Source organism: Aricia agestis, chromosome 21, assembly GCF_905147365.1.
Source record: "Aricia agestis chromosome 21, ilAriAges1.1, whole genome shotgun sequence".
In the NCBI taxonomy this organism is placed as follows: domain Eukaryota; kingdom Metazoa; phylum Arthropoda; class Insecta; order Lepidoptera; family Lycaenidae; genus Aricia; species Aricia agestis.
The window spans coordinates 10,040,689-10,061,402 of NC_056426.1; the positions used below are offsets into that span (position 1 = coordinate 10,040,689).

The 20,714-nt window shown below is 41.4% G+C and overlaps 1 protein-coding gene across 1 annotated transcript; it reads left to right on the forward strand.

Annotated features, from left to right (window-relative positions):
* Positions 1-601: 601 nt before the first annotated feature.
* Positions 602-20,371, forward strand: LOC121737897 (cilia- and flagella-associated protein 206-like). The gene is made up of 11 exons (XM_042129630.1): positions 602-824; positions 2,398-2,633; positions 3,102-3,279; positions 5,894-6,044; positions 6,436-6,625; positions 11,168-11,377; positions 11,752-11,894; positions 14,299-14,423; positions 14,986-15,095; positions 15,907-16,087; positions 20,271-20,371. The coding sequence occupies exons 1-11, from the start codon at positions 623-625 to the stop codon at positions 20,369-20,371; spliced, it is 1,827 nt and encodes a 608-aa protein (XP_041985564.1). The 5' UTR covers positions 602-622.
* Positions 20,372-20,714: the final 343 nt, after the last annotated feature.

The window sequence follows — 20,714 nt, forward strand, 5'->3', positions numbered from 1 at the left end:
GCCTAAAAAAATAAGAAAGTAATTACAATAATATTTGGGGAGAATAGAGGTTGTCAGTTTTACTCAAAGACCTTTAAGCGTAGTTTTACTCATTGGTTTTACTAAGGATGGTTTAACTTTTATTTGAAATGAAGTGCCAAGAGCCCGCGAGGGCCAGACCTACCTTCGTTTTGTAAAGCTGAAAGCCCGGGGGCGCACTAGCGGCCAAGCCGCAGCGTCCAGGTCGCGACGGCCATCGAGATAGATACCTTAGTATAAAACCGCCATAGACCACGCGCACCTGGCCGCACGGCACGACTTTAAAGATTTCCCTAGTCTATAACAGAGGTAAGAACGACCAGCAACTATGGAGTTTCGGTCGCGGTTACTTTAGGAAATATTCAGTTCTGAAGGTCTACCTGACCTTCGAGAAAGAGTAAAGTTCAATTTCTTTATGAAAGCTTTACGAAACGGAGTAAGGGCTCTTGCTCTAAAAAAAAGAACATTTTTTATCTCTGAAAAGCTAGTTACTATAACAACAGTAAATAAATCAATATCTTTCAAAACAAACTCAAGTCTCAATAACAATTAACAACTCAATAATTAACTACTTATTTTTAAATTACATTAATTTATTTTAAAAATGGCGTTCAGCGATAACATAATAAAGAATATGGCAAACGAGATAATCCGTGATTGTCAAGCGAAGAGTGTGTCCCCAGAATATGACTTCGTGGTATACATAATACAGCTCATGCTGTATAACCCAAAATTTGGTAACGCCAGTGGTATAGATAGAAGACATTTGGAAAACTTCGTGGAAGAATGTGTGAGGATGATAGTCGGTAAGTGTTTTTTTATTTCCAAAAAGATTTAGGACTTACTGGAATTTAGTTTGGAATTGGTAAAGTAGAGGGCGCCAGGTATGGTGGACTCAATATAAGTCTATGGGTGGACTTGGATCACATGGACATGGAACAAATTGTTATTTTCCAGAAACTGGACATTGCAGTGTGTGATAAACTGATCAGAAAAATTCGGACGCCCGCCGGAATGCACTCTGTTCATACATTTTGTTGTAGGTAGACCCCGCATACCACAGAATTCTGACGTGTCAAAATGTATGAGTGGGGCGGGGCGTCCGAATTTTTCTGATCAGAAATTCGGGGAATGTATGGCCGGGATAAAGCGTTGAATGTTTTAAGTTTTAACTACAGTAAGCCCGGGCGCGCACTAGCGGCCAAACCGCAGCGGCCAGGTCGCGACGGCCATCGAGATAATCACTTCAGTATGAAACCATCATAGACCACGCGCACCTGGCCGCACGGCGGCCAGCGGCCACGCCATACTTTCGATGGCCGCCGCGACCTGGCCGCTAGTGCGCGCCCGGACCAACGCTTCACACCAATGAGTTTCTAAAATACTAGAGTAGCAATGTCTTACAAAAGATTCTCAGAAATGCGTAACCACTTTTTTGTTCAAAAGACAATGTCAAGTCATATATTCGTTATGTCATTATGCATGTGAGATATGCCTGCAGGCATCTTCGAAGTGGCAACGCGTTGCTACCGTAAACTTCCAATCTAGTTACGTTAGTAACATAGAATATCATTGCTTCACACAATCAAGAACTTTCGAATAAAGTAATTCACGCGTTCTATCATCTCATATTCATTGTTCCGTCAAGTCAAGGGCTAAAATACTCTATAGTTCATATTCTTTAGAACCGTGGTCCCCAACCTTTTTTCACACGGGCCACAAACATGTCTTGGTCTTGGTGTCACGGGTCGCAACAAAAATTTTTAGGGTTCAAAATTAACGATTTAAAAGTGGAAAAAATTTCACGTTTTTCACGACGCCTTTACATTATTTTGCCGGTGGGCATGAATTTCAAAATGGTTTTATATCACGCGGGCCACAGATAAAGCCCCGGCGGACCGCTTGGGGGCCGCGGGTTGGGGATAGCTGCTTTACGGCCGTTCCCGATATTTGATCTATCTCTGGTTTTGCCCTACTAGAGATAGGAATAGCTCACATTAGACATTCATCATCATCATCATATCAGCCTATAGTCGTCCACTGCTGGACATAGGCCTCTCTCAATGAACGCCAAGATGACCGATCTCCTGCTACTCGCATCCAACATGGGCATTAGACATTAGAGACATATATTTTATGTCAATTCAATGTTAGCTGCGATCGGTTGTATCATGTCAAACCAGAGATAGATTGAATATTGGGAACGGCCGTTAGAAGATAAAATATAATATAGATTATAGAGTTTATACGTACCTTGTTCTGTTGGGAGATTTTCTCTCTTTCTCTTTATGTCTGTCTTTCTCTCTAAGCAGTAGTCTGTAGTCCCTATTATAATTATTATGATACCTTTTATTTTATTGGCGTTGGTGTTACTTTCAGGCTCCGAAACACCGATATACACGCTCAAAATGCAGCACACTGTCGACACAAACTATGGTGCACTTACCAAACTAGTAGATGAGCATACGGCCTCTATAGAGCAGTGTCTCAAACCGCTTATAAACGAAATCTTAGACGCAGATCCAGCGACAGAAGCGGAATACATGAAGTTGTATAGGAAGATATCTATATTTGTCGTGCTTTCCAGTGGCTTGGGAAATCCAGGAGCTGTCATGGTGAGCAATGTGCTAGCAAAGATCCGTATTTTTGGTCAGAACTTAAGAAGCGCCTCGGCCTCAAGGAACGTTTCAGGCTCTGTGATTGGTTGGCTGTTAAAATTTGCACCAATCACAGAGGCGAACCGCGCCTTGAGGCCGAGGCGCTTCTTAAGTACTGACCAAAAATACGGGCCTTAGTAAAATTAAAAAAATATATGGACCAATATTTAAGAGTGAAACCACTGTGCCCCAGTGCGTTGCTTTTTCGGAATAGAAACGATTGATGCAATGCACGGACGCGTCACAAAATATACAAGACTGTGAGCGTAAAGCATTTGGACAGTAACTGCACCACAACAACAACAACTACAGTGCCGGTTTTAGCATTACCAGCGCCTTGGGCGGGATTTCTTCGCCTGGTAGTACTGGTCTGTGGCTTTTTTTGCTTTTAGCGCGCCCCTTCTTATTCGCCGCCGCTTCTTTCAGACCCTGAAAGAAGGCATAGCGGCGCTCGAAAGCGTGTTCCCTGCGCCCGACTTGCGCGTCTTCGTGGACCTGCCTCGGCCGGAGCGGCTGGGCCAGCTGCAAGAACTGGTGGAACTGGTCTCTGGAGTGAGGTTGTTTAATCGGGACTGCGGGAGAGGAGGCGAGGGCATACCGGATTGTGAGTATCCTTGATATGATTTATGATATGATGATAAATGAGCAAAGCCATGTTGCGTTGCATCGTCGTAATGCCTGTGGCGGATTAATGACTACTTATTGCCCTAAACAATCTATGCCGTCGGGCCGTGGGCTATCTGACTATCTGAATATGTCTAATAGAATCGGTCTTTGAACCTTTCCTCTTCTGCCATGGTGCCCCCTAAAGGTATTAAGGTACAATTCCGTGCATCGCGACAGTCGTAAGCCGCGCGCGGAACTAATTCGATCTCAACGGCTTTTCCCACTCCTGACAGTTATACTAGCGCACGATCGTGCTGCGGCTCAATTTGGAACTAATTCGATCTCAACGGCTTTTCCCACTCCTGACCGCTATACTAGCGCACGATCGTGCTGCGGCTCAATTTGGAACTAATTCGATCTCAACGGCTTTTCCCACTCCTGACCGCTATACTAGCGCACGATCGTGCTGCGGCTCAATTTGGAACTAATTCGATCTCAACGGCTTTTCCCACTCCTGACAGTTATACTAGCGCACGATCGTGCTGCGGCTCAATTTGGAACTAATTCGATCTCAACGGCTTTTCCCACTCCTGACCGCTATACTAGCGCACGATCGTGCTGCGGCTCAATTTGGAACTAATTCGATCTCAACGGCTTTTCCCACTCCTGACCGCTATACTAGCGCACGATCGTGCTGCGGCTCAATTTGGAACTAATTCGATCTCAACGGCTTTTCCCACTCCTGACAGCTATACTAGCGCACGATCGTGCTGCGGCTCAATTTGGAACTAATTCGATCTCAACGGCTTTTCCCACTCCTGACCGCTATACTAGCGCACGATCGTGCTGCGGCTCAATTTGGAACTAATTCGATCTCAACGGCTTTTCCCACTCCTGACCGCTATACTAGCGCACGATCGTGCTGCGGCTCAATTTGGAACTAATTCGATCTCAACGGCTTTTCCCACTCCTGACCGCTATACTAGCGCACGATCGTGCTGCGGCTCAATTTGGAACTAATTCGATCTCAACGGCTTTTCCCACTCCTGACCGCTATACTAGCGCACGATCGTGCTGCGGCTCAATTTGGAACTAATTCGATCTCAACGGCTTTTCCCACTCCTGACCGTTATACTAGCGCACGATCGTGCTGCGGCTCAATTTGGAACTAATTCGATCTCAACGGCTTTTCCCACTCCTGACCGCTATACTAGCGCACGATCGTGCTGCGGCTCAATTTGGAACTAATTCGATCTCAACGGCTTTTCCCACTCCTGACCGCTATACTAGCGCACGATCGTGCTGCGGCTCAATTTGGAACTAATTCGATCTCAACGGCTTTTCCCACTCCTGACCGCTATACTAGCGCACGATCGTGCTGCGGCTCAATTTGGAACTAATTCGATCTCAACGGCTTTTCCCACTCCTGACAGCTATACTAGCGCACGATCGTGCTGCGGCTCAATTTGGAACTAATTCGATCTCAACGGCTTTTCCCACTCCTGACCGCTATACTAGCGCACGATCGTGCTGCGGCTCAATTTGGAACTAATTCGATCTCAACGGCTTTTCCCACTCCTGACCGCTATACTAGCGCACGATCGTGCTGCGGCTCAATTTGGAACTAATTCGATCTCAACGGCTTTTCCCACTCCTGACCGTTATACTAGCGCACGATCGTGCTGCGGCTCAATTTGGAACTAATTCGATCTCAACGGCTTTTCCCACTCCTGACCGCTATACTAGCGCACGATCGTGCTGCGGCTCAATTTGGAACTAATTCGATCTCAACGGCTTTTCCCACTCCTGACCGCTATACTAGCGCACGATCGTGCTGCGGCTCAATTTGGAACTAATTCGATCTCAACGGCTTTTCCCACTCCTGACCGCTATACTAGCGCACGATCGTGCTGCGGCTCAATTTGGAACTAATTCGATCTCAACGGCTTTTCCCACTCCTGACAGTTATACTAGCGCACGATCGTGCTGCGGCTCAATTTGGAACTAATTCGATCTCAACGGCTTTTCCCACTCCTGACCGCTATACTAGCGCACGATCGTGCTGCGGCTCAATTTGGAACTAATTCGATCTCAACGGCTTTTCCCACTCCTGACCGCTATACTAGCGCACGATCGTGCTGCGGCTCAATTTGGAACTAATTCGATCTCAACGGCTTTTCCCACTCCTGTCCGCTATACTAGCGCACGATCGTGCTGCGGCTCAATTTGGAACTAATTCGATCTCAACGGCTTTTCCCACTCCTGACCGCTATACTAGCGCACGATCGTGCTGCGGCTCAATTTGGAACTAATTCGATCTCAACGGCTTTTCCCACTCCTGACAGTTATACTAGCGCACGATCGTGCTGCGGCTCAATCTGGAACTAATTCGATCTCAACGGCTTTTCCCACTCCTGACCGCTATACTAGCGCATGATCGTACTGCGGCTCAATTTGGAACTAATTCGATCTCAACGGCTTTTCCCACTCCTGACAGTTATACTAGCGCACGATCGTGCTGCGGCTCAATTTGAAACTAATCATAATCGTATATCAGTATCGGGGGTAGGTAAGGCGGCTTGTTTGTTTTAGATGTGTTATTTAAATTCCAGTGACATTCACCACCCTCGACGCGGGGCGGGCGTGTGCCGCGGCGCTATCATCAACTGTTGCGGCGGTGACGCAACGCGTCTCATCGCTGACAGCTGCGGTCGGTGTTGACATTGATGACGCGGGGGAAATCGTGACGATGGGGTTGAGGAGGTAAAATACTTATTACTTAGTAGTCACTACTAGTGCAAGAACCGAGGTTTTTAAATTGCGTGGTGGTGCCTGGTGAGAGATCTATATGGATGAATTTGCTAACACTATACTGCTTGGTGCATGGTGATTGGTGTTTGCACGTTCCTGCATGCGGGTGTACGCATAGACAGTGTGGGAGAGGAGGGAGGTGCTGTACGCATGCCTATGCGTACACTCACTCATTTACTTACAGGTTGAGGTTTATTTCGCGGAATATTGCTAAAAATAATACTTAATTTTAAGAAATGTTCATCTTCATACGCGATTGACGGATTGAAGCATAGGTGCATTAGCCCAATTTTCAATGGCGAATTTCTCGAAATATTAACTACTAATTTCAAACCCCTTCCAGTGCAAACAAACGTATCTTTGACCTCATAACATTCTACCGTCAATACGAGGTGTTCCTGCGGCGCCTGCTGTCAGACGTGGCGGCCATCACTGAGTCCTCCGCCCAGAGCGCGGAGAGAGCTAGGGTAGTGCTACAGGAGATACATCTAGCCGTGAAGTACAAGACGGCCGTGCCTGCTGCTACTGTTTATGTGAGTACGCTCAGTGAATATTAGGTACTGTCGGTGTCATTATAGTTAATGTTCTCAGAGATTTCCTTCATCCGACTCAACATGGACTCAACAGTCAACCTCAATCTTCAAAAATCATGAAAACGTCGTCATTCGTTCTTCACCTCGGACAAGCAATTAATACCTTCACTCGCATTTGCATTCCTATCACTCTCCTTTCGCGTACCCATATACGCAGTGCCGGCGAGATTTCTTCGGAGATTTGTTATCGAGTTCTTAAAGCGGGCGGCCTGCGACGTCTCCTTTTATTTGCCTTCGACTCCCCTTTTTATTTGCCTTCGGCGCAACTTTTTATCCGGCGCCCTGGGCGATCCCCATTACAATTATTGTACCCACGTCCTCCCGAGACCAAAAATATCCACAGCCGAATATATAACCTCCTCGTTTTTTGGAAGTCGGTTAATTATTACCGTTATACCTGCCAATAAACTTTTTAGTTTGGCGGGAAACTATTTTAAGCCACTTTTGTATTTTTGATTTGGAATAAACGTTTTAAAAAATAAAAAATAAAAATAAGACGTAATCTTGCGACATGTAAGCAACAAGTGTTTGTCTGTTTATCAGCAGATATTGCACAATACCTGCACCATTTCATCATGTCAAATGTCGCCTTACTGACTTTACAAACGTTTAACTACAATAAAGGATTATAATATGTTTTTAATAAAGATAATCCATACTAATATTATAAATGCGAAAGTATCTCTGTCTGTCTGTCTGTCTGTCTGTCTGTCTGTCTGTCTGTCTTGCTTTCACGCCAAAACTACTGAACCGATTGCAATGAAATTTTGTATACAGTTATTCTAGAGTCTGAGAAAGGACATAGGCTACATTTTGATGTGGGAAAATATCTTATTTCCATGAAAATTTCGATGAAAATGAATTCGCATTGCGCGTGGCCAGCGCTCATCCCGGGGGTCCTGGGTTCGAGTCCCGCAGGCGGAACAAAAAGTTTTCAATGTTCCTGGGTCTTGGATGTGTATTAAAATAAAATTTCAAAAATCTTAAACATATTTTATGTATAATATTATAAAAAATCCAGAAATATATCGATGGAATGAACATTTTAGTTCTAATACGATTCAACAGATGGCGTTTTATTTTTTACTTTATTGTAACATAGAACTAATCATACTTATTAGTTAGTATGTTTTTGTTTATAGTTTTTAATACGTTAGAATATTATGTTTAATAATATTATCACTTGGTATAATAATAATCAATCTATCTTATCTTATGTAGAACTCCTACTGCATTTCTAATCCATACTATCCATACTAATATTATAAATGCGAAAGTATCTCTGTCTGTCTGTCTGTCTGTCTGTCTTGCTTTCACGCCAAAACTACTGAACCGATTGCAATGAGATTTTGTATACAGTTATTCTAGAGTCTGAGAAAGGACATAGGCTACATTTTGATGTGGGAAAATATCTTATTTCCATGAAAATATCGATGAAAATGAATTCGCATTGCGCGTGGCCAGCGCTCATCCCGGGGGTCCTGGGTTCGAGTCCCGCAGGCGGAACAAAAAGTTTTCAATGTTCCTGGGTCTTGGATGTGTATTAAAATAAAATTTCAAAAATCTTAAACATATTTTATGTATAATACTAGCTGTTGCCCGCGACTTCGTCCGCGTGGACTTTAGTTTATAGCGCGCGGTGTCAACAAAATTTGTGTCAAATTTAAAAACTTTTTAATACCCTGGTAAGTGCTTCCGGTGTAGCGCGGCCCTTAATTAATCAAAATACCCAAAAACAGCTATGCAGTGTGCACATAATCTATACTAATATTATAAATGCGAAAGTATCTCTGTCTGTCTGTCTGTCTGTCAGTCTCGCTTTCACGCCAAACGCCAAAAGTATCTCTGTCTGTCTGTCTGTCTGTCAGTCTCGCTTTCACGCCAAACGCCAAAACTTCCGAACCGATTGTAATGAAATTTTGTATACAGATAGTCTAAAGCCTGAGAAAGGACATAGGCTACTTTTTTACTGGAAAAAAGGGTTGTAAGGGGGTGAAAATGCGTAAATTTGTTCAAATTGAGTTAGTTCCAACAATTCATAATAGATGGCGCCGTGCGTCTTCTACATCGCGCTGACGCTTGCTCAAAAGTCTTTCTATAAGACGTGGTATCATCTTTTTAAGTTTCGATTTTTTTCGATTGTTATATCTATTCTACGGTATTTAATAACTCAGTACTTTATCTGCAGTGACGTAACCTTAAATCTATCAATGATAAATAGTTTATGGGTAAAGTTGTGTAATTGGAGGGCTAAATAAGCTTTAAAATTTGGCATAAAGTATAAAGTTTAATATAAAAAAACCGGCCAAGTGCGAGTCGGACTCGCGCACCGAGGGTTCCGTACAAACCTGCAAGGTTTACAAAGTTCGTTCATTACGACAATCGAGTCATAACTATGGTATTTTTATTGCAAAATGAAATTCATAACATTACAATGGGGAAAGATGGAGGAGCATAAATTTAAGACAAAGATCTCTTTATCGTTTAAGTAATAGCTCTACGCGTTCATGAGGAAAAAAGTAATAAGTTTATATTTATTAAAAAATATATATTTTGTAATGTAACTAAAAATTTAAGGTTTTCGGAATTTTTCCTTTATGTGTGCTATAAAACGTTGCTTCATGCCAAATTTCAAGATTCTAGGTCGACTGGAAGTACCCTTTAGGTTTTGATTCCCTTGCGAGTACTTGCGAGTTTCAAAATATGCAGCTTAAATTGCTGTTTCTTTTGATTGCGTTGACATAGAAGTTTGATTTTGTTACAGCTTAAAGGTATTATAGACTTGAGTATTTGGTATGAATTTCAATTTAATACCTCTACGCGTTTATGAGGAAATGGGTAGTAAGTTTAAAATTATTAAAAAAAAATATATTATGTGATGTAACTAAAAATTTATGGTTTTCGTAATTTTTCCTTTATCTATGCTATAAGACGTTGCTTCGTACCAAATTTCAAGATTCTGAGTTCACGGGAAGCACCCTGTAGGTTTTGATTCCCTTGCAAGTGTCGAAAATTTGCGGCATAAACGGCTGTATCTTTTGATTGCGTTGGCTTAGAAGTTTGATTTTTTCACAGCTTCAAGGGACAGTAGACCTGAGTAATTGATATAAATTTCAGCTTCATACCTCCACGCGTTCCTGAGAAAAAGGGTCTTGACAGACGGACAGACGGACAACAAAGTGATCCTATAAGGGTTCCGTTTTTTCCTTTTGAGGTACGGAACCCTAAAAATGAAATACTTATTGTGTGCACACTGCACAGCTGTATTGATTTAAGGGGTACCAGGGTTTTTTTTATAAAAGCTTTTGACACCAATTTTGTTGACATCGCGCGCTATAAACTGAAGTCCACGCGGACGAAGTCGCGGGCAACAGCTAGTTATAATAATAAGTAATAATTGCTATAAATAATGCTAAAATATAAAACAAAGACTATATATAAAAAACTAAATCTAAGTCAGAGGCTGCGGGCAATGTACCCAAGAGGCTGGCAGCATTACCTCGCTGTATCGCAAGGCTGATACGTTGGCCGAGGTAAGCGCCAGCTCTGAGATCGTTAGTTTTCTCAACCAGTCTTTGGGATAACTCTCTGAACATTTGTTTGGCACCAGGGCCCCACGGACCCAGGGTTTCAACCCCGAAAGGTACAAAAAAGTAATCATTCCCCAGTGCTTCATATTTTCTTCTTTTGTTTGTCTCTGCTTGTGCCGCCGCAGCTCCCGCTTCCCTTGTTGTGGCCGTTACATGTGACGCCGCTAGCGTGTCCACGCAGGTGGCGTCCCAAACAAGAGGCCTCCCGCGGCTCCATGGAACGAGCGTCATTCCGTCGGGCCTTTTGCCGTCGTCACGTGCGATACCGTTCGGCTCGAGAGTGGCCGGCACGTTGACAGAGGCAAGGGCCCTGCGAATCACGTCGTTCAAGGAAGCATGGCGGGACTGGCGGCCGGCGCTGCGTCGACAAGACAGACCGTGGTGACCCTGGCGGTCTACTGCGGCGCCGCAGTGGCAGCGGTGGGGTTCGCTGATATTAGCTCCTAGTCGCAAACTGAGTGATAAGTTGAATGTATGATTGTCTAACAGTGTTCCGGTATTGGATGATGGGTAAGCCTGTAGCCAATAACCTGATTCCGGCTCAGCGGACGCCAGGAGACGCGCGCGATCTGTAGTGGACGATGAACTTAGGATCTCTGACTGTGCCAATTTTATTAGGGGTTCATCCCAATTCTTTTGGATGTTGGGGTTGACAGGAACGTCACTGGGACAAACACGTTTCCAAGCGTTGATCGCCTCAGTTAGTGATACAATGCCTATGTTTCCAAAAGAATTGGTGATGATTTGAATGAAGAGAGGATGGATGCTGTGAGCTGAAGAAAGGAAGGCGGGAAGAGACACGCTGGACACACTTCTAAGACCCAAGCCACCAAAACGAATCGGCAGAGTGGAGAAAAGGATATAAAGGATTATATTATAAAATCTATTTCAGCCACTCTTCAGAAAGCTGTGGTCGGTCTGGCGAAGTCTTCAGAACATCATGTACCTCCTAGCTACCGTACACAGGCTGATGACTAGTCTCAACAGCATCCACGATCATGTGAAGATAACTCCAGACGTCAAAAAAGTGGTTGGGATGGAAATGAAGAAAGCAGTAGAGGGGGGAAACCTTGATTATGGGAATGTGACTGGAGATATTCAGGTAATGATAGCGGTTTTGCTGATTGTGATTTGTGGTAAATGTTATTGAAACTGTTAGTTAGCTTCGTTTTTGGAACGAAGTTCCTTATCGCGCGTTGGGAAAGGGGCTAGACAGGAAAACTTAAGACGAAAAGTTATAACGACACTTTTGACACGACACGTGGTAGAGCGTGTTTCTCTCTCTGTCTCTCTCTCTCTCGCATTGAACAGTGTGGTGTAAGGACGATTTTTTTAGTGTATACTTACAGGTTTTTGTACATAAGAAATAATAAACTAAGCTTCGTTCCATCCGGGTGTCTCTTGACACCTCTCAAGTTTATTTTTGTGCGAACTGCTCGTATCATTGTCATCATTTCAAGGAAATTCTCTTTACAGTTTCAGGGTTTTTGCGCCACGTGTCTCAACGTGGGTGCCCTGGTTCCTGCCAAACGTGGCGCTGGAGTCATCACGTGTGACGGCAAGAGCTACGGGTTCTGTAGCGTGGTTATGGCTAAGCGGTTTAGTTTAGAGCCTAGAAGGTTAATATATTGAGATTTTCAGCAGTGGCGGCCCTAGGAGGGTGGCGAAAAGGGCAATCGCCCGGGGCCTCGCGCTTGCAGGGACCTTGCAAGGTGTTTTTTTAGAAGACAAAGGGGCTCGCAAAGACCTGCCGCCCAGGGCCTCGCAAAGACCTTCCACCCGGGGCCTCGCAAAAGGCCGCCACTGCTTTTCAGGGCCGGTAGTCGGTACCCGAAACGTAAAACGAGAGATAGATTGTAGGCAGGTACATGACTATAAAGTTTATCCAACTAGATGGCACCCACAACTAAATACGTTAAAAACACTAGGCCGAAAATACGCGACCAAAGTTCGGCATGATTACCAACGCCAGCAATGCGCTACGCTGCTACTAGACTAGGACGAGTCGGCGGAGTACCGAAAACTATTCCACCTCAATTTTTTTATGCGATCCTCTTCAAATTGCCCTCCTGATGATATAAATGCATGGGCCAGGGCGCAACCCGGTGCCATATTGTTTAAACAAACATTGTTTAAACAATTGCAAGGAATTGTTATTTTTCAACCGAACAATTTTTTTTAATATTCTTTATTGAAATACCAATAAAAAAGTTCATATGACTTTTTACGATATAGGTACACAATCTGTGAAAATTTCAGAAGTCTTAATACTTAATAGGGTTTACTAAGAATTCGAAAGAAAGAAAGAAAGATCCGTCTGCCTGTTTGTCTATATGTCTCCAGGCTGTATCTCAAGAACCCGTATAGCTAGACTTCTGACATTTTTACAGATTGTGTATATCTGTTGCCGCTATAAGAACAAATACTAAAAATAAAATAACTATATTTTTATTATTTAAGGAATATTAACCCATACAAGAAACGTGATTTTTTGGCCTTTTTTGCTCGTAATCAATAATAGTAACAGCGAGGCACTTGAAAATTTCACGAAATCCTTAATTATATTTGTACTTTAATAATTAATAATAAAATTAAAATAAAGTAATTGTTTAAGGGGGGCTCCCATACAAAAAACACAATTTTTTGTCTACTTTTGCTAAGATAAAAAAAGATATAAACAATGAAATTTTTTGAAATCTCTATTAACTATATTATTCAATCTATACTAATATTATAAAGCGGAAGAGTTTGTTAGTTTGTTTGTTTGTTTGAACGCGCTAATCTCAGGAACTACTGGTCCGATTTGAAAAATTCTTTCACTGTTAGATAGTCCATTTACCGAGGAAGGCTATAGGTTATATTTTATCACGGTAAGACTAATAGGAGCGAGGAAATAGACGAAAATGTGGTAAAAACGGGGAGAAATTATTTGAAAGGGCTTATTTGAATGCGCTAATCTCAGGAACTACTAGTCTGATTAGAAAAATGCTTTCAGTATTAGATAGCCCAGTTATCGAGGAAGGCTATAGGCTATATTTTATAACCCTAAAACAAATGGGAGCGAAGAAATAATGGAAAATGTGGGAAAAACGGGGGAAATTATTTGAAAGGGCTTATTTGCACGCCCTAATCTCAGGAACTACTGATCCGATTTGACAAATTCTTTCAGTGTTAGATAGCCCAGTTATCGAGAAAGGCTACTGGCTATATTTTATCACACAAGCACTAATAGAAGCGAAGAAATAGAGGAAAGTGTTTTCAAACGGGGGAAATTATATGAAAGGGCTTATCTCACGAACTACTAGAGCATTTTTTCTATTATTAGGATCAGATAAGTAGACCACGTGAAGGATCATAGGCTTTTTTTTTGTGGACTAATTTTTCTATGAAATACCTAATTTACGCGGAACGTCTAGTATTGTATATAGAATTTAAAAATGTATATTACTTTGACATTTTTTTTTTAATATATTTTTTATCGGTCGAAAGTACCCAAATTTGAGGTTTTTCGAACCTTTAAAAATTCATATCTTTAAAAATATTAACTTTATCGTAAAAAGTCATAGGATCTTTTTTATTGGTATTTCAATGAAGAATATAAAAAAAAATGTTCGGTTGAAAAATAACAATTCCTTGCAATTTAAACAATGTTTGTTTAAACAATATGGCACCGGGTTGCGCCCTGGCAACATGCATTTATATCATCAGGAGGGCAATTTGAAGAGGATCGCATAAAAAATTGAGGTGGAATAGTTTTCGGTACTCCGCCGACTCGTCCTAGTCTATACGCATACAATATAACGCGACGTAATTTCGGCATGGTGTGCCATCGGTAATTTTAAAATAGGCCTGTACCTACATTGCAGGCGTTATCATGCCGAACTTCGGCTGCGTTTTTTCGGCTACGTATATTTAGACAGTAGTTATTTCAAACTCAGCTGACAAATCATAACAAACATAGACTTGATATTACCCGACCAAATGACGCAGGTCCGCCATTTGCATCATACCTACATGTTTCAGATACATAAATGGTGTGCTGGAATATGCCAGAAACAATATTGACGTCATCAACTTACTGCGGCTGAAAGATGAACTGACTAGAGTTAGGAACATACCGGACTTAGTCGCTAAAGTGGAGCCTAAAAGTAAGTCAAGATTAACTAAAAATAAAGAAAAAACTCGCCTATAGTAATAAAAATTAATTTGAAATTTTGATACTCTCGCTAAAATTCGAGAACCGCTAAAACGATTTGGCTAATTTTAGTCTTAAAATGTTCGTGGAAGTCCAGGGAAGGTTTATACTAGGAGGGAAGTGATACGAAGTTCACCGGGACATCTAGTGCTATTAATAAGTAATAGTTAAGTACTACAATTTGTGTAGAAACGAATCTGAGAGAGTTACGTTTTTTTTACGTCGCACATAGCGCCTCTGTCGGCGAAAATCAGTAACCAACCTGTAAGTTACTGACTTTGGCCACCAGAGGCGATGCGTTGGTCTTGTTTTCCTGAATAATATAATTAAATAACGTGATTTACGTTTCTCTTTGGAAAATGACAAGAATTCACACTCGGTACCCTGAACAAAGCTAAAACTTCTTTTAAACTTCTTACTTATTTTTTGACAACATAACTAGTTTTGATGTTTTATTTGAATACTTCACGCTAGATTTTTATCTGTCAAGTGTCTCATTCTCATGTAATTTCCAGTTCAGGTGGTAGACCGGCACATACAGACGGAAACGCACCCACGAGCCACGCACATCGACAAGGACTATTCCTGGGACATGTGGGAATGGAAGCGGCGCGCTTGTCAGTGGGTGAGTGATAAACAAGTGATAATATTTTAGGGCTTTAGATTGTGTATGTGTCCATTACATAATAGAGTTCACTGTGAAAGTAGCTGCTGAAAGAGCTACTTTTTTGACGCTAGGGTGCTTGCCCATACAAATCACAAAAAAATTGCTCTTTCAGCGCTGCTACTTTCACAATCAACTCCATATCATAAGGGCCTTCTCCCACTGCAAATTTTAGGCTGGTATAAATACTAAATAGTTAGATGCGACCCGGTCTCAAGACGCGGTTCGGCTCTGTGATTGGTCCAAATTTGACAGCCAACCAATCACAGAGCCTGAACCGTGTCTTGAGACCGAGATCTTGAGTACTGACTATTTATACCAGCTGTAGTAGCGATGCAGTCGCGCGACTATGAAGCGCACGACTGCATCACTACTAACGCGAGTCAGTCGCATTTGCAACTCCATACACAACACACATGACACAGCTAGCGACTGCATCGCGACTGTATTGATGCAAATATGCGACAGTATCGCCACTGCATCACTAGAAAAAGTCGCAATGGGCGCACGGCCTAAGGGATACACACAAAACCTAAAGTATTATCACTTTGTTTTGTAACACCTTGTAGACTTAGCGTGTGTTCCAAAGTATTGCCCAGTATACTGGTCATGACGTCATTTATCCGACGCTATATTGTACTGGGGTACCACCATATTATTGTAACTACTATACTGGTGAGACAAGTGCGACGATGTTATATTTTGAAATCCATACTTCCATATTAATATTATAAAATATGCAGAAATGTGTATGTCTGTCTGCTATACCCAGGCCAAAATAGTGAACTGTCGGACCCGCGCCACCCAAACGCACCACAGTCACCACCGCCGCGAAGCACCCTGTCAGACCACGGAGCCCAGGGCGCGGGCGGTGCAGACGACGGTAGAGGCCGCTGTCAATACTGATGGCTGCGGGAGAGTGGGGTATCCGTTGTGGAGTGTGGGTGACAAAGGTGAGAGAGTTGAGTTTTCATATTACGCTATGTACTAATTAGCAATAACACGAGATTTTTGTGGTGTCAACGCCGGTTTAAGCACTACCAGCGCCCTGGGCAAGATTTCTTCGATGCCCATGGTGCTTAGAGCTAAAAAAAAAACCTGCGCCGCGCCTTTTATTCGGCGCCCTGGGCGGTCGCGTGGACCCTGCCGTAACGCCGCTACTGGGTGGTGTCAAGGATAAATAGGCGCAATACCTACCTACATTTTGGGGAGAGTTCACCTCCCTGTGAAGTGTGCAACGCGCATTCTATCTTTCTCGCGCCTGTGTCGAATTGTGATGAGGTAAAGATTTCGCAGCCAAGTTCTGTGCATACCTACCTAAGATTTTATTTTGCGTGAGTTATGGTACAAGGCTAGCCGCATTTTTTTTAAATGAAACAAGGGAGCAAACGGGTCACCTGATGGAAAGCAACTTCCGTCGCCCATGGACACTCGCAGCATCAGAAGAGCTGCAGGTGCGTTGCCGGCCTTTTAAGAGGGAATAGGGTAATAGGGGAGGGTAGGGAGGGGAAATGTGTAGGGGATTGGGCCTCCGGTAAACTCACTCACTCGGCGAAACACAGCGCAAGCGCTGTTTCACGCCGGTTTTCTGTGAGCCCGTGGTATTTCTCCGTACGAGCCGACCCATTCGTGCCGAAGCATGGCTCTCCCACGTGCACGTTTTCCGTATTCGGAAATCCGAAAGCGTGGAATCTGTAGAAAATATATTAAACTAGAGGACGCCCGCAACTCCGTTGCGCCAAAATTTGTTTATCGCGCCGAAACCGTACACTTTTTCGGGATAAAACTATCCTATGTCCTTTCCCGGGACTCAAGGTATATCCATGCCAAATTTCAGCAAAATCGGTTCAGCGGTTTAAGCGTGAAGAGGTAACAGACAGACAGACGGACAGACAGACAGACGGACAGACACACTTTCGCATTTATAATATTAGTATGGAAGTAATGGGCGCCATCCATTCGCCTGTTTCGAACGGAAGGTATTCCGCGCGTACGTTTCAAGTGCAAGCCGGCGCGTTCGCGCGTGATATAAACGAACGTTTGCGCTAGTCTCACGGAATTCCGAATACGGAAAACTAATTCGGGAATCGCATACGGAAAAAGTGTGTATACGGCCGGCCTTAGATTAGAATTCTATAATCTATATATTAATACGTGAGCCAAAAACTTTGTATCCCTTTTGACGAAAAATGGGGAAACGTAGGTGAATTAAATTTTGCACAGTTATAGTTTATATGGTGAAGGAGTGCATCGAGCTAATATTATTTTGAAAGTATGCTTTTATCATACATATTTTTAACAAATAAAACATTACACACACTACAGCACACACACATGAGAAACGACATATTTTTGAGTGACAAGCCTATACATACGAATTATACTCTTTTATTTATGGTTGAAGTCTGTTGACAACAAGGTGACAAATTGAAAATGGATTGTACTTTTTTTATTGAATTTTAGATACTATTAGACAATGCTTACACGGCCGGTCTGAGATCACCTGAGTCTCATAGACCATAAACTTATAATGCATAGACCAACAAAGAGTGCGAGAGAGAAGAAAATCCTTTATGGAATTATAACAAGATGAAAAGAGAGAGGCAGTCTAATGAAAATTGTAACAACTTTTATTTGACAGGTCGTCAAAAGTCGTCAATCGTTTTTATGCCCTTTCGGTATTTGCAATTTATTATTTAAATCGTATGTTATTTTCAACAAATACAATTATATATAACAATAATAACTTGTGCTGTGAGTGATTGCAGTGTAAATCATAGGAATAATCCTGAAAAATATACATTTCACCCGTAATTAATCTTCATGTCCTAATTGCTACGATGTGTTTATTTTTGCTCTATTCTGTCTTTAGCTCTCTATTTCAAATAAAATATTGTGAATCCTCCCTTTTACTTTCATATTTTGCGTAACTAAAGTTACTATTGTTCTTATATTACACAAATTTTGAAGATACTTTTTCATTAAAAATTTTTACATATACGCTAGTGCTTGAATCAAATTTATCGATATGCTTATCGATATTTTACAATAACATAAAACTAAAATAAAAATCATTTACCTTTATATTTATCACCTTAAAAAGGACATATTATCTTATTTTAACGATTATTTTTAAGTAATAATTATCTTTTGACATACCTAGTATAAAATCAAGGTTTCACAGATCAGTCACTTGAATCTAATACTCATTGAATGCAGCTTTCAATAATATGATAGACAGTACTCTGATAGAATAGGTATAACTGCAACTTATATTATACTTAATAGGACTGGTACCGACTTCAAAATTATGAAGATTGAGAACAGAAATACTGAATACAGAATAAGGATTATTTAATACTTTTTAGTTCATTTAAGTATAATATTACTATTGTCTTTACCTTCAAATCGGTTCACAAACGGCGCGGCGGAGTAATCGTTGAACATACATAAAAAATAGCCGAACGTCTAACCTCCTCCTTAAAGTCGGTTAAAAATGTTTGTAATAAAAATTATTAGGGAGTGCCTCCGCTGCCGGCGCCGTTTTCCGAACTTTGCCGAAGTGACGCGGTGTTTGCCGAATAGGCTGCCGGCGCCTATTCAGCAAACATCGCTTGTCAAACAGAATGATGATCAAAAACATCAGACTTGAGCTAAATGACTATGAAAAGTACAAATAATAAGGTAGTAATAATTGTAAGGATGCATAATTATTTGAAACCCTCGATCGGGGATTCTCGGAAATGCTATTGTATTCTATTGTTGTCGCGATCACCGGTGCTCGTATGGGGCTTGAATCTTGGATTGATTAATGGTGGTGATGATGAAGATGCTGATAAATGTGATCTGCATAGTAGCATTTAAAGACAATATCTTTGCTTCTTTAAACAACGCTGAAACTCTCTAACATGTATAAGGAATCTGAAGTTCTGTTCAGTACCTTCGGAAGTATACCACGGAGTTTATAAGTTATAACTGTAGCTGTGGTGCAAAATCTTACTTTTTGGTAGCTGAAAAAAGAGAGCTAAGGAAAAAGTTAAAGCTAAGCTAGAAAATGCATCACAAAACACTAAAATATCCACAGCTGAACAAATAGGTACCTAACCTTCACCTTTAAAAGTCGAATATACAGGGTGTAACAAAAATAAGTGATAATACTTTAAGGCATATGGGCAAGGGTCCGAGCGTCACGAGTTTCCCCATACAAAAGTGAAAAATTTTTTTGGTCTTTCAGCGCTGCTACTTTCACAGTGAACTCTCTACAAGGAACACATACACACCCTAAGGTATAATTATAATTTATTTTACAAATTTGTGTATCGGCACTGGAACCTAGCGCTTTACGCATTATCACCGGCTCCCATTTTGAGTGCCAGCGCTGGCAGTCGTTGTTTTATATCTAGGCTGCAATCAGTATATTTACCGTACTTCCCATTACTGATATTTTTGGGAGCCGATGCCGGCAACGGAGGCACTCCCAAAAGTATTATTATATTTTATGATATGTATTTAATTTAAGAATAAAATATAATATACTATGTGTGTTGTTTACTTTCAATGCAGCAATGTAAGGGCTGATTTACCAGATAGATTTTACCTGAGTAATAAATAAGTAACTTTATAATGTCTTATGTGTATATTATTTACCCCTATATGAACCTCATGTCATAAGTCATAACATATCCGACGAATGACGATTGAAAAATCATTCCAAACGAAAATGTGTATCTGCTTTCCAATCGTCACCTTTTTTGCCAATTAAAATTTATGATAACTTATTTGAAATACAAAATCTGTCAAAGTTGCATATTATTTATTTCTTATAGAAACTCAGGTTAAATAACTCGAACGGACTAAAAAAATACTATACTATCGATAGTAAAATATACATCATTAGCACACGCACAGATCAAAAATGGTCACGCATTTTCAGGTTGGCAGGTGGTCTATACGACAGTTTAATATAAGTTTATGTCATAGACAATAGTTAAAAAAAATATGATAGTCAATATTTTTTTACAAAATAGGTATAGGTAGTAGTCCTAACTCCTAATGTCGTTGAAACTAAGGTCGAATGTCGACCATTGGGCGATCTCTAGTATAAATAATTAATCTAATATTTCTTTTACGTTTCAGTCAAGCAGTTTGAAGTGTGTCCATGTACAGTCAGTATCGACAGCGAAATAGACAAAGCAGCATACGAAATTATCAAGAAAATAAACGAGACATCAAATTAAACATCGTGATACCAAATGTACCAAGTCTTTTATTTCATATTATTTGCAATACCTATTCATTGAAAGTGTAATAGTGAAATAGGCAGTAACTGTTTAGTAACCTGTGGTACTATAAGTAGGTATAGTATTATACATGGGCGTACCGAGGGTGGGGCCAGGGAGGGCAGCTGCCCCCCCTGGATCATGTTGACGTCCCTACTAAGTATATTATCTATAAAAATAAAAAATTAAGAAAACGAATTTTTGCCATTTGTTTGCTATACAATATTTTTCAACTAAAAATTATAATTTTTTTATTCTTTATAAACACCTAGCTTATAAAAATCTGATTTGCCCTCCCCCC